Raw genomic sequence first — 27,826 nt, 5'->3', positions numbered from 1 at the left:
TGCAGAATATGACCCGTCTAAAACCACTCTTTGCCTTCCACAAAGCAATGTCCCCTTCAATCCCATGCCTCCTTACTTTCTCAATAGGCCTTACATGGGGTACCTTATCAAATGCCTTGCTACATCTACTGCTCTTTCCTTCATCAATGTGTTTAGTCACATCCTCAAAAAATTCAATCAGGCTCATAAGGCAAAACGTGCCCTTGACAAAGCCATGGTGACTATTCCTAATCATATTATACCTCTCCAAACGTTCATAAATCCTGCCTCTCAGGATCTTCTCCATCAACTTACCAACCACTGAGGTAAGACTCACTGGTCTATAATTTCGTGGGCTATCTCTACTCCCTTTCTTGAATAAAGGAATAACATCCGCAACCCTCCAATTCTCCAGAACCTCTTCCGTCACCATTGATGATACAAAGATCATTGTCAGAGGCTCAGCAATCTCTTCCCTCGCCTCCACGGTAGCCTGGGGTACATCTCATCCAAAATCCAACTTGATGCTTTTCAAAAGTTCCAGCACATCCTCTTTCTTAATATCTACATGCTCAAGCTTTTCAGTCTGCTGCAAGTCATAACTACAATCACCAAGATCCTTTTCCATAGTGAATACCGAAGTAAAGTATTCATTAAGTACCTCTGCTATTTACTCCGGTTCCATACACACTTTCCCAATGTCACACTTGATAGGTCCTATTCTTTCACGTCTTATCCTCTTGCTCTTCACATACTTGTAGAATGCCTTAGGGTTTTCCTTAATCCTGCCCGCCAAGGCCTTCTCATGGCCCCTTCTGGCTCTCCTAATTTCCTTCTTAAGCTCCTTCCTATTAGCCTTATAATCTTCTAGATCTCTAACATTACCTAGCTCTCTGAACCTTTTGTAAACTTTTCTTTTTTTCTTGACTAGATTTATTACAGCCTTTGTACACCACGGCTCCTGTACCCGACCATTAACTTCCCTGTCTCATTGGAACGTACCTATATAGAACTCCACACAAATATCTCCTGAATATTTGCCACATTTCTTCCGTAATTTTCCGAGAACATCTGTTCCCAATTTAAGCTTCCAATTTCCTGCCTGATAGCCTCATAATTCCCCTTACTCCAATTAAAAGTTTTTCTAACGTGTCTGTTCCTATCTCTCTCCAAAGCTATTGTAAAGGAGATAGAATTACGATCACTATCTCCAAAATGCACTCCCACTGAGAGATTTGACACCTGACCAGGTTCATTTCCCAATACCAGATCAAGTACAACCTCTCCTCTTGTAGGCGTATCTACATATTGTGTCAAGAAACCTTCCTGAACACACCTAACAATCTTCACCCCATCTAAACCCCTTGATCTGGGGGGATGCCAATTGATAATTGGTAAATTAAAATCTCCCATTACGACATCTCTGTTATTATTACACCTTTCCAGGATCTGTTTCCCTATCTGCTCCTCGATATTCCTGTTACTATTGGGTGGCCTATAAAAAACAACCAGTAAAGTTATTGACCCCTTCCTGTTCCTAACCTCCACCCACAGAGACTCTGTAGATAATCCCTCTATGGCATCCACCTTTTCTGCAGCTGTGACACTATCTCTCATCAACAGTGCCACGCCCCCACCTCTTTTGCCTCCCTCCCTGTCCCTGAGCCATCCAAGTCTCTGTAATGGCCACCACATCATATCTCCAAGTACTGATCCACACTCTAAGCTCATCCGCTTTGTTCACAACACTCCTTACGTTAAAATAGACACACCTCAAGCCTTCAGTCTGAGTGTGTCCCTTCTCTATCACCTGCCTATCCGCCCTCTCGCATAAACTCTCCCCAGTAGCCTTAGCAAACCTCCCTGCCAGGATATTGGTCCCCTTGGGATTCAAGTGCAACCCGTCCTTTTTGTACAGGTCTCACCTGCCCCAAAAGAGGTCCCAATGATCCAGAAATCTGAATCCCTGCCTCCTGCTCCAATCCCTCAGCCACACATTTATCCTCCACATCATTCTATTCCTATTCTCACTGTCGCGTGGCACAGGCAGTAATCCCAAGATTACTACCTTTGAGGTCCTGCTTCTCAACTTCCTTCCTAACTCCCTGTAGTCTTTTTTCAGGACCTCTTCCCTTTTCCTGCCTTTGTTATTGGAACCAATATGTACCACGACCTCCGGCTGTTCTCCCTTCCACCGCATGATATCTTGGATGCAATCAGAAACATCCTGGTCTCTGGCACCTGGGAGGCAAACTACCATCTGAGTTTCATTCCTGCGTCCACAGAATCACCTGTCTGACCCCTTAGCTACAGAGCTCCCTATCACTGCTGCCTTCCTCTTCCCTTCCCTACCCTTCTGAGCCACAGGGCCAGGCTTTGTGCCAGAGGCTCGGCCACTGTTGCTTCCCCAAGGTAGGCTGTTCCCCCGCCGAACAGTACTCAAACAGGAGTACTTATTGTCAAGGGGTACAGCCACAGGGATACTCTCTAGTACCTGACTCTTCCCCTTCTGACTGTGACCCACTTGTCTGTCTCGATTGGCCCCAGTGTGACCATTTGCCTATAACTCCTTTCTATCACCTCCTCGCTCTCCCTGACTAGGCGAAGGTCATTGAGTTGTAACTCCAGTTCCCTAACTCGATTCCTCAGGAGCTGCAGCTCGATGACCTTCGAGTTGCGTTCCTTTAGGAGGAGGAATTTCGTTAATTAGCCAGAGGGTGGTGAAATCTCTTGATTTGTAAGGGTGACAAAGCTTACAGGGAAAAGACAGGAGAATGGGTTTGAGAGGGATAATAAATCAGTAATGATCAAATGGTGGAGCAGACACAGTACAGGCCCTTTGCTCATAATGTTGTGCAAACCCTTTAACCTACTCTAAGATCAATCTTTCCCCTTTCCATACAGCCCTCCATTTTTCTGTCATTCAAGTGCCTATCTAGAAGTTTCTTAAATGCCCTTAATGTATCTGCCCCCACCACTGCCTCTGACAGCATATTCCATACACCCACCACTCTGTGGTGGGAAAAAAATGATCTCCGATACCATTCCTCCAATCACCTTAAAGTTATGCCCTCTCATTTTAGCCATTTCCTCTTTGGTAAAAAAGTGCTGATTGTCCACACCATCAATGCCTCTTATCATCTTGTGCATTTCTATCAAGTCACCTCTCATCCTCCTTCACTCGAAAGAGGAAAACCCTAGCTTGCTGAATCTATTCTCACAAGACACGGTCTCCAGTTTCGGGCCCCTCATCTTAGAAAAGATGTGCTGGCATTGGAGAGGGTCCAGAGGAGATTCACAAAGATGATTCCAGGAATTCAAGGGTTATCATGTGAGGAACGTTTGATGGCTCTGGGTCTATCATCGCTGCGATTCAGAAGGATGGGGGGGGGGGGGGGGTGCTCCCACTGAAACCATTCAAACGTTGAAAGGCCTAGACAGAGTAGATGTGGAAAGGATGTTTTCCATGGTGGGAGAGTCTAGGACAAGAGGGCACAGCCTCAGGATAGAGGGGCGCCCTTTCAGAACAGAGATGTGGAGAAATTTCTTTAGCTAAAGGGTGGTGAATTTGTGGAATTTGTTGCCACATGCAGCTGTGAAGGCCGGGTCACTGGGTGTATTTAAGGCAGAGGTCGATAGGTTCTTGATTGGACATGCTATCAAAGGGTTTGGGGAGAAAGCCGGGAACTTGGATTGAGGAGGAGAAAAAAAAAGGAACAGCCTTGATTGAATGATGAAGCAGACTCGATGGGCCAGATGGCCTAATTCAGCTCCTATGTCTCATGGCCTCTAGTCCAGGCAGTATCCTGGTAAATCTCCTCTACACTCTCAAAAGCTTCCATATCCATTCTAGAATGAGGTGACCAAAACTGAACACAAGTGTGGTCTAACCAGAGTATTATAGAGGTAAAACATTACTTCGTGGCTTTTGAACTCAATCCCTGTCTAATGAAAGCCAACAGACCATAGGCCTCCTTAACCGTCCTATCGACGTGCGGCAACTTTGAGGGACTATGGATGTTGACCCCAAGATCCCTCAGTTCCTCCACACTACCAAGAATCCTGCAATTAAAACTATTCTATAACTGCCATGGTCGCTGGGCCAGTTGTGAAAGAGGTAGGGTCGGGTATGAGGCTAGCAACCCGTCCTATGAAAACCTGAAATGTCAACAGAAGCTCCAATGACCTCATCCCTGAGAGGGGAAGGATCTTTCCTTAGAAAACTTACGAAGCTGAAAGTCTGTGGAAGCCTCTTGGCTAATCAGCCTTCTGCATTCAGGACCTCCACCAAAAAGGTTCAGGACAGAGGACGCTGGTGAGCTGTTGGTGGCTGCCTATGCCCCAGCTGGGGTGATGGGATTTAAGAAGAACCCTACACTACGCCTATAAGTTTGACCTTCCAAAGTGAATCACTTCACACTTTTCCATGTTGAAATTTATTTGGCATTCCTCAGCCCAGCTCTGCATGCCATCAATTTCCCGTTGTAACCTTCAGGCCAACCTGTACTACACTCTCTGAAAACAAAATGCTCACAGCTTTCCAGCTGCACTGATGACACTGGAGGAAGTGATCTGGCCTGTTGGGTCTCTGCCAGCAGTCAATAGACAATAGGTGCAGGAGTAGGCCATTTGGCCCTTCTAGCCAGCACCGCCATTCACTGTGATCATGGCTGATCATACACAATCAGTACCCCGTTCCTGCCCTCTCCCCATATCATCCCCAGTCCATCCCCCACCTATTCCCACTGAAAATCACCAGGGTCCTCCTACCCCTAATTTGTGATATTTACTGGGAGCATTGTAGACGAAGGGCTCGAAGTATTGTTGAGGATTCCTACCACTCATCCCACAATCTCTTTGACCCACTACAATCTGGGAGGAGGTACTGGAGTAAACAAGAGAAAATTTGCAGATGCTGGAAATCCAAGCAACACACACAAAATGCTGTAGGAGCTCAGTAAAGCCCGGCAACATCTAGGAAAAGAGTACAGTCAACGTTTCAGGCCAAAACACAGGAGCAGCAGGACGAGGATTGCCAGACTGGGTAACAGGTTCTCCTCCCAGACTATTGAATGCCCCACCACCAAGGTCTCCTCACTTGGACAGTGAGCTGTTTACTACATACATTTGGAATTATATTTCATTAACTTATCTTTGGTAACATTTTGTTTTATGTGCTGTGTATGATATGTTTTGTGGGTGCACCATGGTCTGTTTTGTTTGGTACAGTCAGATGACAATAAACTTGAACTTAACTTAGTCTCTCATCAATTAGTCAGATTCTCCTGACACTCACCAACAATTTAGTCACCAATTAACTCAGCAGAGATCTCCAGAACAGGGGAGAAAATTAAATCAGATAGAGAATGCATAAACTCCGCAAAGACTACTCCTGAGGTCAGGATTGGACCAAGATTCGTAGAGCTTTTTGATAGCAACACTAACTGCAGTGCCGCTGCACAAATCAATTTTTGTGACATACAGTATAATGCTTCTGCAAAATTTTACCCGGGGTTTGACCGAGTTTTCTGAAGAAGCGATGGAGAGTGCTCATGAAGGTAGGACAGCAGATGCTGTGATGTGTGACGTCATGTCCACTATATACGGGGAATATACCGCAAGGCATTGTCCCATCCTCCAAATTACAGGAGAATTAGAAAAATATGAACTCTGATATTACCTTCAGGAAAGCAGGGAGCAACTTCCATTTTTCCTAAGAGCAAAACAGAAACAAAACACAGATGATCAAGAAAAGCTCACAGCAAAATTTAATGATGACAAGGTTTCCACCTTGTGTTAACCTTGCAAGTAATAGATGACATTAAACCATCAATCAGTAATGTATGTCACTACACACTGGGGTGGGGGAGATGGGGAGGGAGGGGGATATAAGGAGGAAGATAGGAATATAGGGAGAGAGAAGGGGTGAGAAAGTGGGAGGGAGGGAGGGGGAGAGCGAGAGGTGGGGAGAGAGTGGGAGGGAGGGGGGAGAGGGAGGGGAGAGAGGAGGAGGGAGGGGGAGGGAGAGAGGAGGAGGGAGGGGGAGGGAGAGAGAGGGAGGGGAGGGAGAGAGGGGGAGAGAGGGAGGGGAGGGAGAGAGGGGGAGAGAGGGAGGGGAGGGAGAGAGGGGGAGAGAGGGAGGGGAGGGAGAGAGGGGGAGAGGGAGCGAGAAAGGGAGGGGGAGAGGGAGAGGGGAGAGAGAAAGAGGGGAGGGGGAGAGGGGGAGAGAGAGAGAGGGAGGGGGAGAGAGAGAAAGGGGGAGGGGAGGGGGAGGGAGAGAGGGAGAGGGAGAGGGGGAGAGGGAGAGAGGGAGGGAGAGGGAGAGAGGGAGGGAGAGGGAGGGAGAGGGAGAGAGGGAGGGAGGGAGAGGGAGAGAGGGAGGGAGGGAGAGGGAGAGAGGGAGGGAGGGGGAGAGAGGGAGGGAGGGGGAGAGAGGGAGGGGAGGAAGGGAGGGGGGGAGGAAAGAGGGACAGAGGGAAGGAGTGGAAGCGGGGAAGGGAGAGGAGGGAGGACCAGTGTGTCAGGACCCGGCGGAGAGGCTCCACGTGGCCCGGGCCCACGGTCCGATCTAAACTCGAAGCCCCGGAACTCTGCTAGCCATCTCCCTACTCACCTCGACAGCTCGGACGGGCGCCGCCAGTGCCGCGGGGCCCAACTCCCCGAATTCGGCTACCAGCAAGTCGATGGCTACAGCTTCCATGTCCGACCGACAAACCCATCCCCGGAACACATTGCCTAGACAATCGGTCCGGGTATGAGAGCCCCGTCGGAGAGTCACACTGTGAGAGGGCAGTGCTGAAGAAGGGTTACGTTGTGGGAGAGGTGGTATTGAGGGTATACTTGATGGTAGAGGGGTACTGTTATCACCCCTCAATCATCGAGCTCCTGAAGAGGCAGGGATATCTTCATTCGCCACGAAGACTCTACAACTCAGGTGCTCAATATTTGTTGTTTTTCCCACATTGGTTATTTATCCATCTTTATGTGCAGTTTTTCATTGATTCAATTGTGTTTGTGATTACAATGAAAGCCTGCAAGAAAATGAACCTCGGGGTATTGGAAAACATATTGAAGAATGGCATTAGCAGCATTCACTATATAACCATGACTACTGAGTATTTACTATGCATTTATTCATTTACTAGATACATTGTATTCTTAGGTATATACTATGGCATTTAAGAACATCTGTGTCTCATTAGCAGAAATGTGCTTAGCTGAAATGTACTCCATATATTATAAAATGGAATGGCTTATGAACAGATAACGGTGGCAGACAGGATGATACGAACAGGCAATGGAATGTTAAGGGAGGCTGACTGAGAAACAACCCTGGCCAGGAACGAGGCCTAAGATGTGAACTGGAACATAATTTGACTGCTTGGATAGAAACAATGGTGGCGAGTCAAGAGCTAATGTATAGATGATATGCAGCTATAGAATGATTGGTTATGTTAATACAACTGAGATAAGAAGATTGCTATAAAAATGCTATGTACAAAGATCGGCGGGCAATCAGTGACTAGCTCAGTGATTGTCTCAGCTTTGGTTTGCAAATTAAAGCTTAAAACTTCTTGAAGAATCTTCTGTGTCTCCTGGTCGTTTGTGAGAAACGGAAAACCACAACAGGGGTTGTATGTGGTGAGATATATTTACTTTTAACTTCGAGGGAGGGGCAGCACTGAAGGAGGGACATAGGTGGTACTGAGAGAAGGTCATTCTGTGGTATGGGAGTTCAGCAATGGCCCAGTACAACTGAAAGAGTGCTGTAGTGTCTGTGATACCAGGTTACATGCAGCAGCCAGTTGCCTGGACGTGGATGACTGGAAGGGTAATATCTTCCTCCAGTCTCTGTCTGCCTCCCTCTCTCAGCCAACGTCTTGCAAACTGATGATTTCTTCCACCAGATCTAGTGGCTGTTGTTATCAGTGTTCATCTGAGAGGTTTGTTTAACGGTCTCTGGCTTGCTACAAGAAACAGATGAAGGCAATGTTGTCCACTAAGAATGCACATCCTGGACAACTGCAGTGTCCAACTGGTCAAAAATTGCAGGTATGAAACAGCCAAAGATCATACATAAGTTTATTAAAGGCTTGTTGATTATACAATTTTGCACAAGCATTACATAAGACAAACAGATAATACTTCAAAAAGATAAACTTGCAACTGACACATTTCACTGTATGTTTTGATATACATGATACAAATAAAGCTAATCTGAATAATTTTAATTGCAGAATGAAGCCCCTAGGACAACAAAGACCAATATGATTTCCTAACAAGAAATTTCTGTATCTACCAGTAGCAGAAAGAAGATTCAGTCAAGTACACTACAGTGAACATTTTCCAGTACTTGTTCATGTATCAAGTCTGCAGACTGTGTTAAATATCACAAACAGAAGAGATTCTGCAGATGATGGAAATCCAGAGTAACACACAAAATGCTGGAGGAACTCAGGTCAGGTAGCATCCATGGAAATGAATAGACAGTCTATGCTTCAGGCAGAGCCCCTTCATCAGGACAACAGCCATGTCAGAGTAAACGAAATTTAGAGAAGCTTCAGAGAGCGTGCAGAGGAGATTTACCAGGATGCTGCCTGGATTAGGGAGGGTGCAGAGGAGATTTACTAGGATGCTGCCTGGATTAGGGAGGGTGCAGAGGAGATTTACTAGGATGCTGCCTGAATTAGAGAGGGTGCAGAGGAGATTTACTAGGATGCTGCCTGGATTAGAGAGGGTGCAGAGGAGATTTACTAGCATGCTGCTTGGATTAGAGAGGGTGCAGAGGAGATTTACTAGGACGCTGCCTGGATTAGAGAGGGTGCAGAGCAGATTTACTAGGACGCTGTCTGGATTAGGGAGGGTGCAGAGGAGATTTACTAGGACGCTGCCTGGATTAGAGAGGGTGCAGAGGAGATTTACTAGGACGCTGCCTGGATTAGGGAGGGTGCAGAGGAGATTTACTAGGACGCTGCCTGGATTAGAGAGGGTGCAGAGGAGATTTACTAGGATGCTGCCTGGATTAGGGAGGGTGCAGAGGAGACTTACTAGGATGCTGCCTGGATTAGAGAGCGTCTCATGAAGATCAGTTGAGTGATGTAGGGCTTTCCTCTTGGAGAGGAGGATGAGAGGTCACAATAGGTGTGGAAGATGAAACAGATAGCCAGAAGTTTTTTCCAGGACAAAAATGGCTATATGAGAGTGCACAATTTTAAGGTGATTGGAGGAAATTTCAGAGGGTATGTCAGGTAGGTTTTTTTTAAAATACAGAGGGTGGTGAGGGTGTGGCATGCACTGCAGGGATGGTGGTAGAGGCAGATATATTAAGACATTTAAGATAGGCACATGATTGATAGAAAATTGGAGAACTGTACAAGAGGGAAGGGTTACATTAACTTTAGAGTAGATTAAAAGGTTGCCACAACATCGTGGGACAAAGGGCTGGTACTGTTTTCTGTGTACTATGAAATTAAATAATTTTTTTGGAAAAAATGAGCTGATACTTGTTGGAATGAAGGTTTTCTTTATAAAGAGAGAAATAAAAGATAGTATAATCAAGTATGGTGCCTTTCCCAACAGAGTTAACTGTGATGAAGCTGTTTTGTGAACTGCTTCCATGGGAAGATGCGCTGAGGATTATGGATTGTACCGGACGGCTAAACATTTATTTTTGTACAAGGAGCAGAAACTCCTTTAACCCCACTTGCCCTGTAGGAATGTTCAGGGTTTGAACATTGTGGGCATGCTATATTGGTGCCAGAATGCGCGGTGACATTTGCACACTACCCCCAGCACGTCCTTGGGCATATCTGCCGTTTATGCAAACACCACATTTCAATAAATAAATGAATGGGGTGCGATGGTTCTCACTGGAGTACAGGGCTGACATTAAACACATTTATAAAATTATGAGGGGCAGGGCGTGGACAAGCAGGTATTAAAAGTTTTGTAATAAATACATCTGAATCTGAGTAAATCGGAATCTAGGTTTGTGCTAAGTGTCCAGCTCTGAGTCTGACATTAACCAATCTGCAGACACAGGATAATTATTAAACTATGGAGCAAGATCCAAGCTCCTGTCAGTGCTGCCCTCCAGTGTTCAGTTGGTGGAAGACAAGCTGGATTGCGCTCATGAGCCCTGACGAAGGGTCTCGGCCTGAAATGTGGACAGTGCTTCTCCCTACAGATGCTGCCTGGCCTGCTGCGTTCCACCAGCATTTCGTGTGTGTTGCTTGAATTTCCAGCATCTGTAGATTTTCTCGTGTTTGCGCTCATGTGTGTCTGTCTGCCTGGACTGCTGGGGCTTGTTCTTTCTGGCCACACCCATGCACCATCAATTTACACAATATGTCATTCAAGGAGTTAGGCTATCTATATACTTCTTGTGTGACTATGTTTACTGCTGTCATATATGTGCCTCGTGCTGTGTATGTGGCTGTATGGTCGAATTACAATTAGCCTTGAACTTGAACACCAAACTTACAAATTTGTAAAATCTTAGAAACTACAGCACAGAAACAGGCCCCTCAGCCCATCTGGAACCATTTAAATTTCCTTTCACCTTACACTGCAGCAGCAGCCAGGTTAACAACACTGACCACTGGGTCTGATGGGCAGCTTCAGAGACTCTGGAACTGCTATAACCGGGACCTCATCTAGTTCATTACCATCAATATTCCCCATACTGAGACAGGATTAGGTGAAATGTCAACTTGTGCCATCTAAAAATTTAAATTATAAACTGCAACTACAATTGATTGCTTAGGTAGCAGCACTAACACAATACATTAAGGCAACAGGAAAGCACAGAATCCTATGGTGAAGGCAGAGGAGCAAATTAAGCCATAACAAATACAATGCCAGTTTAACATAAGGAATTTCTTATGAATGGCCTCCCTCATATCAGCTTTCTAAACCTTGAGTGTGGAGTACAGGAGATGGGATGTTATGTTGAAATTGTATGCAATGTTGGTGAGTTCTATTTTGGAGTACTGTGTGCAATTCTGGTCACCTACCTACAGGAAAGATAGGAGAGGATGTTCCCTATAGTGAAGGAGTCTAGGATGAGAGGGCACAGCCTCAGAATAGAGGGATGCCCATTTAGAATTTCTTTATCCAAAGGGTGATGAATCTGTGGAATTCATTGCCAAGGAAGGCCTTGGAGGCCAAGTCATTTGTGTACATTTGAAGTGGAGGTCAATAGGTTCTCGATTAGAGAGAGGGTCAAAAGTCATAGGGAGAAAGCAGGAGAATGGGGTTGAGAGAGATAACAAATCAGCCGTGATGGAATATCAGAGCAAACTGGATGGGTCAAGTGGCCTAAATCTGCCCCTATTTTTAGAGAGGAAATTGAGGGCAGGGGGAGGGAGTAAGCTGGATCTATGCAGTGGGGGGGGGGGGGGGGAATCTGGTAAGGCACAGGCTGGCATTTGGAGCAGGACGTTAGCATAAAGCATGCAACACGTGGAAACTTCCCAGCATCATCACGCCTGTTCCCGGACGGATTTGGCAATGGGCTGACGAGAAGCCACACTGGCTTGGAGACTCATTCCACCGGAGTGTTGTTGTTGCTCAGCAGGACGGGGTACGATGTCCCAATGTACTTGCCGTGACGGTACACAACAATTTGCAGGTGGTATTCATCCACCATCACCAGCTCCCGTGACACCTTGCCTTGCGACAGGAGGAAGCAGATCGTGTAGAGGGCGAATTCAAACTCTGGACTGACCCCGATGAAGGAGCTGCCGACCGGCTTCACCATATCCTTCCAGCTGAACTGCAGGGTCAAGACGTGATCGTCCTCATCGGGCTGGAATGCAACAGCACAGTCAATCCTAACTCCCACTCCAAATACAGTACGTTTGAGCTGAAATGCAATGACACAGTCTTGTCCTTGCCCCCAGCAGCATGCAACCCCATCCCAAATACAGTGCATTCCAGTTAATTGGGCCAGCAGTTAATAGAATAGCTCCTTATTTGGGACAACTCAAAGAACAAGGACTACTCGAGAAAATTGCTGGGATACCCTTCGTTTATTTGGGATATTATGTGACTAAAAATGGGGCAGGAGACTGTGGCCGAACAGTTTCTAACCAGTGTCAGTCGCGAGCACATATATGACGGTTGGACACAGTTTTTAAATAGCGTCACTTGTGTGTGTTTGTGTTCAAAAAACAGTGATTTTTGTCACTGACAGCTGGTGAGAAATACAATTCAGAACTGCTTTTCTCAATGCAGCTTCAAGCTTTCAGGCTTGGAGATGCCAGAAATGGCCATGAGTGAAAATTAAACTATTTCACTACTTCAACAAGTTAGGACTATTAAGAAATTAAAGGTAACACCCATCATCTTGAGTGTTACAATGAAAATGAGGATTCGGAGGATGCAATCATTGAAAGTATTGTATGAAGTCAGTCCACTATCTGCACTGATTTCTCTCATTTACAGTCAAAAGAGCATGGCAGTGTACAGCAGATGAATTCCTGCCGATAACTATTAGGACTAATACACAGTTTTACAGTACTGAAGTAGCATTTCTATGATGCTACTATGATTTCCATAGATGCTGCCTGATCTGCTGAGTTTCCCAGCATTTTGCGTGTGTTGCTCTGGATTTCCACCATCTGCAGAATCTGTGTTTAAATCTACACTCTCTTTGATAAACAAGACAACTTGGGTAACTCGCAGACACCTCCTCTTACTTACCCCTTGAACAGGATCCCACTAAGGAGCACCAGGCTACTGTCTTTCGCACAATCACCAACCTCATCAACTCTGGGGGTCTCCCATCACTGCCACCGACCTCAGTTTGAGATTCACAACCTGACTGCTCAGATAGACTCATTGTTTCTGCCTGCTCCAGCCCCACAGAATTTGTATCTGTGACCTCCACTCTGTTTTATCTCCTCCGGTTCAGTCCCTTCCAACCTACATCTGTGCCATTTCACATGTTCTCAATCTTTTCAATAACTTTTAACTTCCCTTGTCCCATTTTCACTATGGATGTCCATTTGCTATATACTTCTATCCTCTCTCATGAGGGCCTTAAAGCTCTCTTCTTTCTGGATAACAGACCCAACCAGTTCCCCTCCAGTACTACTGTCCTTGTCTAGCAGAACTGCTCCTCACCCTCAACAATTTCTCCTTTGGCTCCTCCCACTTCCTTCAAACCAAGCTGCAGCCTTGGGTTCTTGCATGGGTCCCAGCTATGCCCGCCTTTTTGTCGGCTATGTGAAACAGTCCCATGTTCCAAGCCTACACCGGCATCGCTCCCCAACTCCTCCTATGCATCACTGACGACTGCATTGGTGCTGCTTCCTGCACCTATGTGGAGCACGTGGACTTCATCAACTTTGTCTCCAAGTTCCACCCTGACATCAAATTTACCTAGTCCATTTCCGACACCTCTCTTTTCTTTTTTGACCTCTCTGTCTCCATCTCTTTTTTTTAAACCCACTGACTTTCACAGCTATTTGGACCTCTTCCCAGCCTGTCACTTGTAAAAATGCCATTTCCTTCTCTCAGTTTTTCCCTATCTGCTCTCAGGATTTCAGAACTCCTGAAATTTGTCCTCATCGTATCCTCCCACTACCCCACCAGGGATAGGGTTCCTCTCGTCCTCAACCTCCACTTCCAGCACATATCTCTCCATAACTTTCGCCGTCTCCAATGGGATCCCACCACAAAGCACATCTCCCCCCCCCTCACCCCTTCTGCAGGGATCGCTCCCTACGTGACTCCCTTGTCCATTCGTCCCACCCACTGATCTCCTTCATGGTACTTCAAGTGGAACAAGTGCTATACCTGCCCCTACACCTCCTCCCTCACTACAGGGGCCCCAAACAGTCCTTCCAGGTGAGGCGACACTTCACCCGAGAGTCTGTTGGGGTCACCTGCTGTATCCAGCGTTCTGAATGTGGCCTCCAATATATCGGCGATACTGGACAGATTGGAAGACTGCTCCCTCCGCCACAATAAGTGGGATTTCACAATGGGCACCCACTTCAATTCCTCTTCCCATTCTGACATGCCAGTCCACATCCTCCTATGCTACCATGATGAGGCCATGCTCAGGTTGGAGGAACAACATCTTATATTCCATCTGGGTTGCCTCCAACCTGATGCCATGGACATCGATTTCCCGGACTTCTGGTAATTGCCTCCCTCCTTCACAAATTCCTCCATTTCTGTTTCCCTTTTTCATCTTATCTCCTTACGTGCCCATTACCTTCCTCTGGTGCTCTTCTCCTTTCCTTTTCTTCCATGGTCTTCTACCCTCTCCTATCAGAGTGCCCCTTGTCCAGCCCTGTATTTCTTTCACCAATTAACTTACCAGCTCTTTACTTCACCTCCTCCAGTTTCACCTACCACCTATCACCTTGTACTCCTTCCTCCCCTCTTCCCCCACCTTCTTACTCTGACTTCTCTTCCTTCCCAGTCCTGCTGAAGGGTCTCAGCCCGAAACATCGACTGTTTACTCTTTTCCATAAATGCTGTCTAGCCTGCTGAGTCCCTCTAGCATTTTGTGTGTGTTGCTTAGAACAATTTAAGAATTGTCCATAATGATTAAACAATAGAGAAATGTGTGTGTATCCCAGGTAACATCTGCATCTTGGGATGGAAGATTAAAAACAAGTTTGTTCTCCTGAATTAGATTATTAACTAGTGATAGCGCTGTAAAAATAAATGCAGCAGGAACATGATTTAACAGCTCTGTTTTAAAGCATCAAACAGAAACATAAACACAGATTCTGCAGATGCTGGAAATCCAGAGCAATTCAGCAGTTCAGGGAGCATCTAAAGAGAAAATAAACAGTTGATATTTCGGACCAAGGTCCTGATGGTGGGTTAATGGTTGGAGGTGCTGATCAAGCTGATGGCTTGGGGAAGTAGCTGTTTTTGACTCTGGTGGTCCTGGTGTGAATGCTGCGTAGCCTTGTCACTGATGGGAGTAGAACACACAATCCAGGAGCAGGACAACCCTAACCCTGATCCCACTGGGAACCCCAAAGGTTAGAGATGGATAGGATTTTTATTAACCAACACTAGAAGGGGCTTGTGGAAAGGATGGTTCTCAACCTGGGTCAAAGGTCAATCACTGATTTTTTTGGGGGTTGGGGGTTGCTCTTCACGCTGGTAAATGCTCTGTGAACCAAGCACGTTCAAACCTTGTTCTTGTCTTTCCTTGCCACAAAGCCTTTGTAATCGATGTGGTTGCGTTTCTCCTGAAGGTAGAACTGGACCCAGTTATGCAGTCCCATGATCTCTCTCCCTCGCTTGGTCTCTCCCACAAACACGTGCTCGAACCCAGAGGAGTCCCGCCTAGACAAAGCAAAGGTTACACCATCAACAGTGCAGATTTTTGTGCAAGCAATCTCCTCAAAATCATGTACAGAATCTGCTCAAACTCATCAAAGTAAAAATCCCCTTCATTAGAATCATAGGAACAGGCCCTTCAGCCCATCATGCCTGTGCTCAGCACTTGAACCATCTCCACTCATCTTGTCTGCCTATATCAAATCTGCACCTTTCTATACCTTGCCTATTTCTGTTTATACACTCAGTGGCCACTTTATTAAGTACACCTGCTCGTTAATGCAAATCAGCCAATCATGTGGCAGCAACTCAATACACCAAAGAATGCAGACATGGTCAAGAGGTTCAGTTGTTCAGACCAAACATCAAAATGGGGAAGAATATGAGTGATTATGCAGAAAGTTTGAAGTTAATAACTCATCAGAACCTTTGAGTGATTATGCAGAAAGTTTGAAGTTAATAACTCATCAGGGGTAATTGATAAGTTTGTGGTCTAAGGTAGAAGGAGATGAGTTATTAACTTCAAACTTACTTCATAATCACTCAAAGAGTTGACCTGCATGTGCATGTAACGAGAGCTGTATAACTCATCTCCTTCTACCTTAGGCCATGAGCTTATCAATCACCTCTCGTACATGTGATAAATAATAATTGGAATACATCCTATGTAATTCCCTTGTCTGAAAAGGAAGACAAGGTGGGGAACTAGGAATCATTCAAGGGGACACAATTTTAAGGTAATTGGATGAAGGTTTATGGGGAGGTTTTTCTTTTTTCTCCCCTCAGAGAGTGGTGGGTTCATGGAACCCTTGCCAGGGGTTGTGGCAGAGGCAGATACTTTGGCATTTAAGAGACTCTTAAGAGAACAATGAAGGGCTACGTGGAAGGGAAGTGTTAGACTGATCTTAGAGTTGGTTATAAGGTTGGCACAACCTCGTGGGCTGATGGACTTGCACTGTGCTGTAATATTCTATGTTCTTAACTGCAGGCAGTTAATAATTAAACTATTATATAAGATAAGGCACAGAATCAGGCCATTCAGGGTGAATACTGGTGTGTTAACCATCATTAGTTGGTGAATTGAGTTCATGAGCCACAAGGTAATGTTGCAGCTCTGCAAAACCCTGGTTAGACACACTTGGAATATTGTGTTCAGTTCTGGTCACCGCATTATAGGACGGATAGTGCAGAGGAGATTTACTAGGATACTGCATGGATTGGAGAACATGACTTATGAGGACAGGCTGAGTGAACTACAGCTTTTCTCTTTGAATTGAAGGAGGGTGAGAGGTGACTTTGACAGAGGTGTACAAGATGATATGAGGCATAGATCGAGTGGACAGCCAGAGACTTTTTCCCAGGGCAGATATGGCTAACATAACTTGGCATAATTTTAAGGTGTTTGTAGGAAAGTATATGGGAGATGACACAGCTAGGTTTTTACACACAGAGTGATGGACATGTGGATTACCCTATCGGGTATATGAATGATAGAAAAATGGAGGGCTATGTGGGAGGGAAGGGTTAGATTGACCTTGGAGAAGGTTAAAAGGTTGGCTCAACATTGTGGGCTGAATGGCCTGTACTGTTCTATGTTCTATTTAAATTATAGGGTGTATAAGGGGGAATCCAGGGAGGGATAACACCTCTGGTGAAGAGGCTTATCGTATCAATTCTGGGCCAGCTCCCTCACCTTTGGGCCCCACCCTACTGACATTCAGCTCTCACCTGTAGCTCCAAGTGGCTGTCTGCACGTGACAGCGGCCGCACCCCAGTACACTTTGATTGGGGGGGGGGTGCACTAAACCAGATGAGGGTAGCCAGCAGCCTAATGAGATTGGGACACGCCTGTCCTAGCATGCAGAGTCAGCTCCAATGGACTGGGCTGGATGAGATCTAACGGCCAGGAAAGCAGCTCTGCAACGCTCCATGGAGAGTGAAGGGTATGACAAGGCGTAGAAGATGACATGATCAAACCCCAGTTTGAGATGCTTGTTTGTACCTCCGGACATTGATCTCTGACGTTGAGAGAGTGGAACTGTCCCTGTGCAGTGGCTTTTCCACTTTAAAAACTCTCCCACACAGGTTACCTGTCATCATCAGACACAATGCACAAGCACCACATAAGTATAGGGCAGTTAACTATTATTGGCATGATGCTAGAGTCAGTAACTAATAACTAATCATTTACAGACAGACAAACAGAGACAGACATACTTTATTGATCCCGAGGGAAAATGAACATAATCAAATGCAGACATGGCTGGATGAATGGTAAACCATGCTTGACAAATTTATCACACAGAAAACAGGGAGCTGGAATAAATGGGAATTTGTCAGGATGGAGGATGTAACTGGTGGAGTTCTTGTCCTCAGCTGTTCTCTCTTTACATGAATGACCTGGAGAAGGGAATGAGATGTACAGTTTCTAAGCCTGACAATGACATGAAGCTCAATGGAAGTACACCCATGTTGTGATGAGAATATTGTGATCCTCTCATGGGGTATATATAAAGAATAGTTTTATTTATCGCGTGTACAAAACACACAGTGAAATGTGCCTTTTGCATCAATGACCGATATTGTCTGAGGAAGTGCTGGGGTCGGGCTGCAGGTGCTGCTATGCTTCCAGTACCAACATGGCACATCCACAACTTGCTAATCCTAACCCATAGGTCTTTGGAATGTGAGAAGAACCTGGAGTCCTCAGAGGAAACCCAAACAGTCATGGGGAGAACGTACAAACTCCTTACTGTTGCTGGAAAATAGACTTTATTATGGGGAAGTGTGAAGACATGCATTTTGGTAAAGGAAATTAACAGGTGTTATTGTCTAAATGCAGAGAGACTGAAAGTGAGTGAAGTTTAGAGATGTCTAGCCCTAACAGCATTAGGACAAGGAGATTGAGTGAGCGAGGATCCCCCTTCCATTCTAACTAATTTTTACAGGAGCACCATCGAGAGAGTCCCGAACAGGTGCAGCATCATCTGGAATGGGAACTGTAAAGATGCTGTGAGGATCAACGGGATCTTTCTTCCACCCATTAGAAATATTTACCAGGAGCGCTGCATACACAGGAACTTTAGCATTGTCAGTGATCCCTTCCATCTGTCCCACAATCTCTTTCACCCCCTACCATCAGGCAGGAGGGCCCACAGCATCAGGACAAGGACTATTAGGATGAGAAACAGCCCCTTCCCCAGGCCGTGAAAGTAATGAGCTCACTGCCACCTCCCAGGTCTCATCACATATGAAGCCCCAGTAGATACTTATGAACTTGCATCATAAATGCACCTTATGATAAATATCAATCTTCGGGGATATATTTTATTATTCGTTAATTTATTTGTGGTATTATTACTTTGTGAGGTGTATGTACTGTGTTGTGCACTTTGGTGCGGAGGCACAGTCTCATTTGGCAGTATACATGTACACAACCAAATGACAATAAACTTGAATTTGAATTTAACTCCAAAATGCTGGAAGAGATTTGACCAGTGGCTAATTCGGACATCATAAGCTTTGAGAGGGAACTTAAATCAGTTTCACTGCCCGAGTACAAAAGGCAGCAGTGGGTCGCTACAGCAAAAAAGAGCTTTGACCAGTTGGACTGATTAGGAAGAACAAGTTACAGGAAAACGGGCAAGCGCAGTGGCCATCATCTGAGTGGACAGAGTCAGAGTGGTGACCCTGAGGCTTTAACTCTTCGAAGCTTCATTGAAGAGTCTTCAGAGAAAGCAAAAGAAAAGAAAAGCTCAAAGTTAGTTTTTTTCCTTCCCCTCTTTATATCTGCTCAGCTAGGACTGTTGGGATGACAGGCAGTTTAGTTGAATGCTCATCTTGTAGGATTTGGGAAGACTCTCTGACAACTACCACTGCTAGAAGTACATCCAACTGCAGTTTCTAACAATCCACATTGTGGAGTTGGAGCTGGAACTGGATCAACTCTGGATCAGTCGGGTGGCTGAGGGGGTGATAGATAGGACATAGAGAGAGAGGTAGTTACACCCAAGGTGCAGGATACAGGAAACTGGGTGACAGTCAGGAAGGGGAAAGGGGTTAATGAGCCAGTGCAGAATACCCCTATGGCCAACCCCCTCAACAATAGGTATAAGTGATGCTGGAGAGGTAGGATTAGTGGAGGAGGAAATGGCAGAGAAACTGAATAAGTATTTTGGTTTGGTCTTCACTGTGACAGACACTAGCGGTATGGTGGAAGTTCCAGGTGTTGGGGGGGTCATGAAGTGTGTGAAGTTACCATTCCTAAGGAGAAGGTGCTTGGGAGACTGAAAGATCTGGAAGTAGATAAGTCACCTGGAACAGATGCTGTACACCCCAGGGTTCTGAGAGAGGTGGCTGAAGAGATTGTGGAAGTGTTAGTAATGATCTTAAAAGAATCATTAGATTCTGGAATGGTTTTGGAAAACTGGAAAATTGTAAATGTCACTCAACTCTTCAAGGGAGAGAGGCAGAAGGAAGAAAACTACAGGCCAGTTAGTCTGACCTCAATGGTTGGGAAGACGTTGGAGTCGATTATTAAGGCTGAGACTTCAGGGTACCTGGAGGCACGTGACAAAAGAGACCGTAGTCAGCATGGTTTTCTCAAGGGAAAATCTTCCTCGACAAAACTGCTGGCATTTTTTGAAGAAATAACAAGCAGGATAGAAAAAGGAGAACTGGTTGATTTTGTGTACTTTGTGCACTTCAAAAGCCCTTTGACAAGGTGAAACACTTGAGATCTGAGGATACAGCCTCAAATAGAGGGTCATCCTTTTAAAACAGAAATGAGGAGGAATTTCTTTAGCCAGAGAGTGGTGAGTCTGTGGAATTCATTGCCACAGGCATCGTAGAGACCAAGTCATTACCTAAGTTTAAGGCAGAGGTTGATAAGAGTCTTGATTTTTCAGGGTATGAAGGGATACAGGGAGATTGGCGCTCTGAGGAAAACTGGATCATAGAAACATTGAAAACCTACAGCACAATACAGGCCCTTCGGCTCACAATGCTGTGCTGAACATGTACTTACTTTAGAAATTACCTGGGGTTACCCATAGCTCTCTATTTTTCTAAGCGCCATGTACCTATCCAGAAGTCTCTTAAAAGACCCTATTGTATCCACCTCCACCACTGTCGCCGGCAGCCCATTCCACGTACTCACCACTCTCTGTGTAAAAAACTTACCCCTGACATCTCCTCTGTACCTACTTCCAAGCACCTTAAACCTGTGCCCTCACGTGTTAGCCATTTCAGCCCTGGGAAAAAGGCTCTGACTATCCACACGATCAATGCCTCTCATCATCTTGTACACCTCTATCAGGTCACCTCTCATCCTCCTTTGCTCCAAGGAGAAAAGGCCAGGTTCATTCAACCTATTCTCATAAGGCATGTTCCCCAATCCAGGCAACATCCTTGTAAATCTCCTCTGCACCCTTTCTATAGTTTCCACGTCCTTCCTGTAGTGAGGCGACCAGAGCTGAGCACAGCACTCCAAGTGGAGTCTGACCAGGGTCCTATATAGCTGTAACAGCCATGATGAAATGGCAGAGCAGACTCGATGGGCCAAATGGCCTAATTCTACTCCTATATCATATGCTCATACTGGAGGGCTGAATGGCCGAAATAGCCTATTTGTAATCAGAATAACGTTTATTACCACTGACACTTGCAATGAAATTTGTTGTTTTAGAATACAGAACATTACAGCCCAGTACAGACCCTACAGCCGATGATGTTGTGCTGACTTTTTAAACTTCTCCAAGATCAATTTAACACCCTAGGTACTGCTACGTTTAATTCAGCTGCTTTTGTAGCAGCACTACAGTGCAATACATAAACTACACTATAAATTATAATAAATATTAAGGTAAATAAGCACGGCAAAAATAGTGAAGTACAGTTCACAGGTTCATTGAGAAATACAAAGGCATATTTCTAAAATGTTGAGTGTGTCTTCAAACTGTTGTTACAGGTTTAATTATGTTCTCCCGTCCTCCCCTCCACATGTCCGTGCCTTGTTTCACCCTGTGCCCCTGCTCCGTATGTTCCAGGGTGTGGTCAGGTTAACGTTCCCAGCACATACTTTCTACCACAAACATACCCATGGCCACCTCCTCTGGAGTACAGCTTAAACCAGATGTCATAGAGGTGCTGCTTGAACTCTTGTGGATTGTCTGATGTCAGGTTTTTACTGGCGAGGTACTGGTGAGCCAGCTGCAAGAATAACAATAAGATCAAAGTTACCGTGCTGCCTTCAATGCTCAGCAAAGCATCCCCAATTTACTGATTTAGTGGGGCCACACCGGGAGCACCCAATACAAAAGATGACCCCAACAGATTTGCAGGTGAAGTACCGTCTCAACCTAGAAGAACAATTTGGGGCCCTGAGTGGAGGTGAGGGAGCAGGTGGATGGGCAGATATAGGATTGCTCTCACTTACAGGGATAAGTTGGGGGGGGGGGGTGTGGAAGAGATATTAGTAGGGAGGGACAAACGGATACGGGAATCACAGAGGGAGTGTTCTCTGTGAAAAGCAGAGAATGGGGTGGGGGAGGAGTAAGGACTATTTGATGGGAGAGGCAGAAGTTGCGGAGAATGACAGTAACCAAACCCCTTCTCACCAGGTTCCCGTGGGGTGGATGGGAATAACTGTAACCTTGAGTGACACCCCAGGCTCAAAATGCAAAATTAATGTGCAACATCAAACAGATGTGTCCTGAGAGCAGGGCTTCCCAACCTTATTTATGCTATAGACCCCTACCATTAACTGAGGGGCCTGTGGATCCCAGGCTGGGAAGCCATACTTTAGACTATTTACATGCTTTACTTAATATGTGATGTTAAATCTTTCTAATATTATACCTTGGAGCCAACGACACAGTCAATGAGTTCCAAAGATCATTTGTTTATAGAACATAGAAACCTACAGCACATTACAGGCCCTTCAGCCCACAAAGCTGTGCTGACCACGTAATCTACTCTAGAAACTGCCTAGAATTACTATACCACATAGGCCCCTATTTTCTAAGTTCCTCACCCTATTGTATCTGCCTCCACCACCATCATCAGCAGTCCATTCCACGCACACCCCATTCTGTGTGAAAAACTTACCTCTGACATCCCCTCTGTATTTACTTCAAAGTATCTTAAAACTATGCCCCCTTGTGTTAACCATTTCAGCCCTGGGAAAAAGCTACTGACTATCCACACGATCAAGGCCTCTCAACATCTTATACACCTCTATCAGGTCACCTCTCATCTTCCATTGCTCTATGGTGAAAAGGCTAAGTTCACTCAACTACTCTCATAAAGCACACTCTCCAATTCAGGGAACATCTTTGGAAATCTCAAAGCAAGGGTCTCTTTGGATCCCATGCCTCCTTACTTTCTGAATCAGTCTTGCATGGGTAACTTTATCAAATGCCTTACCGAAGTCCATATACACTACATCTACTGCTCTGCCTTCATCAATGTGTATTGCTATATCCTTAAAGAAATCAATCAGGTTCATAAGGCACGACTTGTCCTTGACAAAGCCATGCAGACTATCCCTAATCAGATTATGTCTCTCCAAATGCTCATAAATCCTGCCTCTCAGGATCTTCAAAAACTTGCCCACTGAATAAACAATGAAGTTAGACTCACTGGTCTATAATTTCCTGGGATATCTCTACCCCCCTTTCTTGAACAAGGAAACAACATTTGCAAACCTCCAATCCTCTGGTACTTCTCCCATCCCTCTTGATGATGCAATCACCTCCCTTGCTTCCCACAGTAGCCTGGTGTACATCTCATCAGATCCTGGTGACTTATCCAACAATGCTTTTCAAAAGCTCCAGCACATCCTCTTTGTTAAGTAGACATCGTCTAGATTAGTGGTCGCCAACCTTTTTAAGCCCAAGATCCCCTATCTCAGCCTTAGTGAAAGGGAAGATCGACCGACTAAATCAATTAGAGAAACAACAGCTCAGATTGTACTTCCAACTTGAGGCCCTTTATTTGGGCTGATTGTATTTTAATTACATAAAATGCTTTTGTCAAACTTTCAAATTAATTCAACCAAGAAAGCACTGTAACTAGCATATCAAACAGGCCATAGCTGTCTTTCTTTAAGAATATTACAATACTTCACACCTTTTGTAGTAACTTCTACTTTGAAAAAGGACCACTCGACAACTTCATGTCCAAAGGAACAACTTTATCTGGGACGGCAAAACCAATATTTAACATAGAGGTTTTTACTGAACCGCGCTGCATGGCAGAGGGGCGATATACACATGCGCACTGGGCAGAAAGAACAGAAGTAAAACCCCGTGACCCCAGAAACAACCTCTCTTTACAAACAGCTTTCTGTAGCGGGAGTATTGCTATATTACCATTATCCTAATTAGTGTTACTTATTTTTATAATGCTCACATTACGACATCTTTAATTCTAAGTTTCATTATTTAATTTTATTTTAACAGGAAAACTAAATGAATAAAAATTGACTGTTGTACTCAGTGTGATGACTAGGGCTGAATACTTTCTGCTAGTTCCCTGAAATTTGGCTCATAACTACAGACAGCCAGTCTGAGACAGTCTGTGATGTGTCTGTCAGTAAGACAGCTCCTGTACCTAATAATTTTCATCTGTAAAAATGCAATTTCACACTGTTACATACCCCGTGGGTATCTTGTGACTGTCTTATGACCATGATGTAATTGAGTATCTGGTGAGCATGATGTAATGGACTTGTGATGGTGGGGTGATGTATTTTCCCGCCAGTGTGAGGTCACATGATGGCCTGTTCCAACAGGTATAAAACTGGAAAGCCTGCTGTGACGCAGGAGTTTTTCTGTGGAGACGTCGTTTAAGTCGTCAGTTATTCTGTTATGCTGCGTATTTGGTTTCATGATGCAGTTTTGTTTTAAAGTGGAGTTTTACTTTCTATCTTAAGTCTCAAAGGTTATTGCCGGCAGTTTCGCCAAACGCTGCCAGTTTTGGTTTGATCTACCTTTGCAATCTAGTTGGAGAGTGAAGCATTTATTGAAGTATGGAAACCCGAAGGATCGAGTAAAGTTGGTGTCTTTGGTGGTAATACAGGATCGGCCTTATTGGATCTTCATTTAAGGAAGTAGTAACCTGCATCTGAGATAACCCCTGCCATCTAAGAGCAGAAAGGACTGGGGTAGTGTTATTTGCCAAGGAAAAGGTCAGTTCCTTTAAGCTGTTTTTATTTCCTTCATCGTGAGTCTTTCGGGCAAGGCATATTTCAGCTGGGATCAGCAGTAAATTCATGTTGTCGAGGAATTCGATACTTCAGGAAAGTCTCTCCTAATTGATTGTATAAATCATTTGGACTTTCGCATTTACCATTTTAAGAACTGTGTTCGCATTTATCACTTTAAGAACTGTTCGAGTTGCCGAATAGCAGTTAAGTTCCGGTTAAGTTAGTCGTTTGTTTACTTTTCATTTCTGTTGAGCAGAGTTTAATAAATTGTTTATTAGTTTATAAAAACCCTATCTCAACTCTATATTCATTGCTACCAGAGACATACTGTAACAACACAGATAAGTTGACCCAAAGTAGGCACTGACTTTTAGTGCACATGTAGTGAGATGAGGAAACTTCTCCCTGCTGACGAGCCCCCAAAAGTCACCGTCCCTTGATCCTGCTTTAAGCTTGATGTCACTTGCAAATCAATTATTTCCATTTCAATATCACTTGGCATACCAAATATTTGCTGGAATTTGGCTACTATCTGTTCTATATCGATCAGCAGAAATGGGTTTGAAATAAATGCAGCAATATCTTTCATGATGTTTAACTCCCCAAAACGCCGATCGAACTCTATTGCCAGTTTGTCTAGATAAGCACAGTACTGCTCAAGGCGAAAAGCATTTTTTTCCCTTGATGGCCTGTAACATTTTCTCCAAGTTGGGAAAGTGTGTCAGCCTTCCGTTCTTTAAATTTGAAATCCAAACACCGAGCTTGGCCTTAAATGCATTTACTGCGCTTATCATGTGGGGCAGGTGTCGGTCTTTTCCCATGAGCTCGTTGTTAAGTGCGTTTAATTTATCCATTAGGTCTGTCAGAAACCCTAAATCCAGTAGCCACACATCATCTGACAGTTCCTCGTGCTCCTCATTTCTTTATATCAGGCAGCAAGTCAACAAATCGTTGCAACACAGCGCCCTCACAAACCTCCTGACAGACTGAATATTTGAATGGACAGTTTCCTTTGTTAATTGAATATGGAATCTGCCACGTTTTTCGGAGTTTTGTATTGGTAAACTGTTACTGAGACACTAGTATAAGTTTCAGAGGTACACAAGCTAATGGCACCACTGTTTTTTGTTTCCCAGTTCTTTTACATTTGGGGAATGCTTGAATTTAAAGGGGGAGAAGTGTTGTAATGTGAGTAAAACGAGTAATACTAATTAGGATAATGGCAATATAGCAATACTCCCGCTGATGGTAACAGTGAGAAAAGGGTATGCCTGGGTGCTGGAGGTCCTTAATAATGGATGCTGCCTTTCCGAGACACCGCTCCTTGAAGATGTCCTGGGTACTTTGTAGACTAGTATGCAAGTGGAGCAGACTAAATTTATGACCCTCTGTAGCTTCTTTCAGTCCTGTGCAGTAGCCACCGCACCCCCCCCCCCCATACCAGACAGTGATGCAGCCTGTCAGAATGCTCTCCACAGTACAACTATAGAAGTTTTTGAGTGTATTTGTTGACATACCCTAATAAGGTATAGCTGCTGTCTTGCTTTCTTTATAAATGCATCAATATGTTGGGACCAGGTTAGATCCTCAAAGATCTTGACACTGAGGAACTTGAAGCTGCTCACTCTTTCCACTTCTGATCCTTCTACGAGGATTGGTATGTGTTCCTTCTTCTTACCCTTCCACAATCAGCTCTTTTGTCTTACAGACATTGAGTGCCTGGTTGTTGCTGCAGCGCCGCTACATTAGTTGGCATATCTCACTCTTGTACCCTCTCATCATCACCTGAGATTCTACCAACAATGGCTGTATCAGCAGCAAATTTACAGATGGTATTTGAGCTATGCCTAGCCTCACAGTCGTGTGTATATAGAGAGTAGAGCAGCAGGCTAAGCACACACCCCTGAGGTGTGCCAATGTTGATAGTCAGTGAGGAGGAGATGTTATCACCAATCCACACAGATTGTGGTCTTCTGGTTAGGAAGTCGAGGATCCAATTGCAGAGGGAGGTACAGAGGCCCAAGTTCTGCAAATTCTCAATCAGGATTGTGGGAATGATGGTGTTAAATGCTGAGCTATAGTCGATGAACAGCATCCTGACATAGGTGTTTGTGTTGTCCAGGTGGTCTAAAGCCGCGTGGAGATTGCATCTGACATCGACATATTGTAGCAGTAAGCAAATTGCAAAGGGTCCAGGTCCTTGCTGAGGCAGGAGTTCAGTCTGGTTGTGACCAACCTCTCAAAGCATTTCAATAGACAATAGGTGCAGAAGTAGACCATTCGGCCCTTCGAGCCTGCACCGCTATTTTGAGATTGTGGCTGATCATCTACTATCAATACCCAGTTCCTGCCTTGTCCCCATATCCATAAGATACCTATCCAGCTCCTTCTTGAAAGCATCCAGAGAATTGGCCTCCACTGCCTTCCGAGGCAGTGCATTCCAGACCCCCACAACTCTCTGGGAGAAGTTGTTTTTCCTTAACTCTGTCCTAAATGACCTACCCCTTATTCTCAAACCATGCCCTCTGGTACTGGACTCTCCCAGCATCTGGAACATATTTCCTACCTCTATCTTGTCCAATCCCTTAATAATCTTATATGTCGCAATCAGATCCCCTCTCAATCTTCTTAATTCCAGCGTGTACAAGCTCAGTCTCTCTAACCTCTCTGTGTAAGACAGTCCTGACATCCCAGGAATTAACCTTGTGAATCCACGCTGCACTTCCTCTACAGCCAGGATGTCCTTCCTTAACCCTGGAGACCAAAACTGTACACAATACTCCAGGTGTGGTCTCACCAGGGCCCTGTACAAATACAAGAGGATTTCCTTGCTCTTGTACTCAATTCCCTTTGTAATAAAGGCCAACATTCCATTAGCCTTCTTCACTGCCTGCTGCACTTGCTCATTCATCATTGTAGATGTGAATGCTAGTGGGCAATAGTTATTAAGGCAGCTCACATTATTCTTCTTAAGCACTGGTATAATTGTTAACTTTTTGAAGCAAGTATGACAGGTGACATCACATCTGTTAATCCACGATTCAAATATTTGCGAATTTTGTGGTTTCTCTCCCCCCCCCCAACTGTTTCCTGTGCTCTCTATAACCACACTAGGACACTGTTGGCTACATTCTCCTGAATTGTACCAAGTTTTAAAAAAAACTGATTTCAGTAGTATGCACCACATTGAAAAAAAATTCAAAGTGTATTGGGTACAAATTTGGAATAACATCCAATAATCAGGCACCAGCATATGGAGATTAAAGAGTTTGACAATAATATTTTCAACTTCAACCATTTGAGATGTTGGTTGTTCTCTCTTCT

At 44.8% G+C, this 27,826-nt stretch overlaps 2 protein-coding genes across 2 annotated transcripts in view; both read right to left on the bottom strand.

Moving 5' to 3' along the window:
- polr3b (polymerase (RNA) III (DNA directed) polypeptide B) overlaps positions 1–6,768 on the bottom strand; it is a 148,541-nt gene extending 141,773 nt beyond the window's left edge. The window contains exons 1-2 of the mRNA XM_073059794.1: positions 6,593–6,768; positions 5,660–5,692 (exon numbers count right to left, since the gene is read on the bottom strand). Of these exons, the coding sequence (XP_072915895.1) occupies positions 5,660–5,692; positions 6,593–6,679 (120 nt within the window). The 5' untranslated portion in view covers positions 6,680–6,768. The remainder of the gene's footprint in view (positions 1–5,659; positions 5,693–6,592) is intronic.
- A 1,279-nt stretch (positions 6,769–8,047) lies between these two features.
- endouc (endonuclease, polyU-specific C) overlaps positions 8,048–27,826 on the bottom strand; it is a 53,897-nt gene continuing 34,118 nt past the window's right edge. The window contains exons 5-7 of the mRNA XM_073059793.1: positions 21,392–21,504; positions 15,147–15,300; positions 8,048–11,788 (exon numbers count right to left, since the gene is read on the bottom strand). Of these exons, the coding sequence (XP_072915894.1) occupies positions 11,525–11,788; positions 15,147–15,300; positions 21,392–21,504 (531 nt within the window). The 3' untranslated portion in view covers positions 8,048–11,524. The remainder of the gene's footprint in view (positions 11,789–15,146; positions 15,301–21,391; positions 21,505–27,826) is intronic.

This window comes from Hemitrygon akajei, chromosome 10, assembly GCF_048418815.1.
Source record: "Hemitrygon akajei chromosome 10, sHemAka1.3, whole genome shotgun sequence".
Classification (NCBI taxonomy): domain Eukaryota; kingdom Metazoa; phylum Chordata; class Chondrichthyes; order Myliobatiformes; family Dasyatidae; genus Hemitrygon; species Hemitrygon akajei.
Note: the sequence above shows the minus strand (reverse complement) of the source record. Positions and strands in the feature narration are given on the sequence as shown.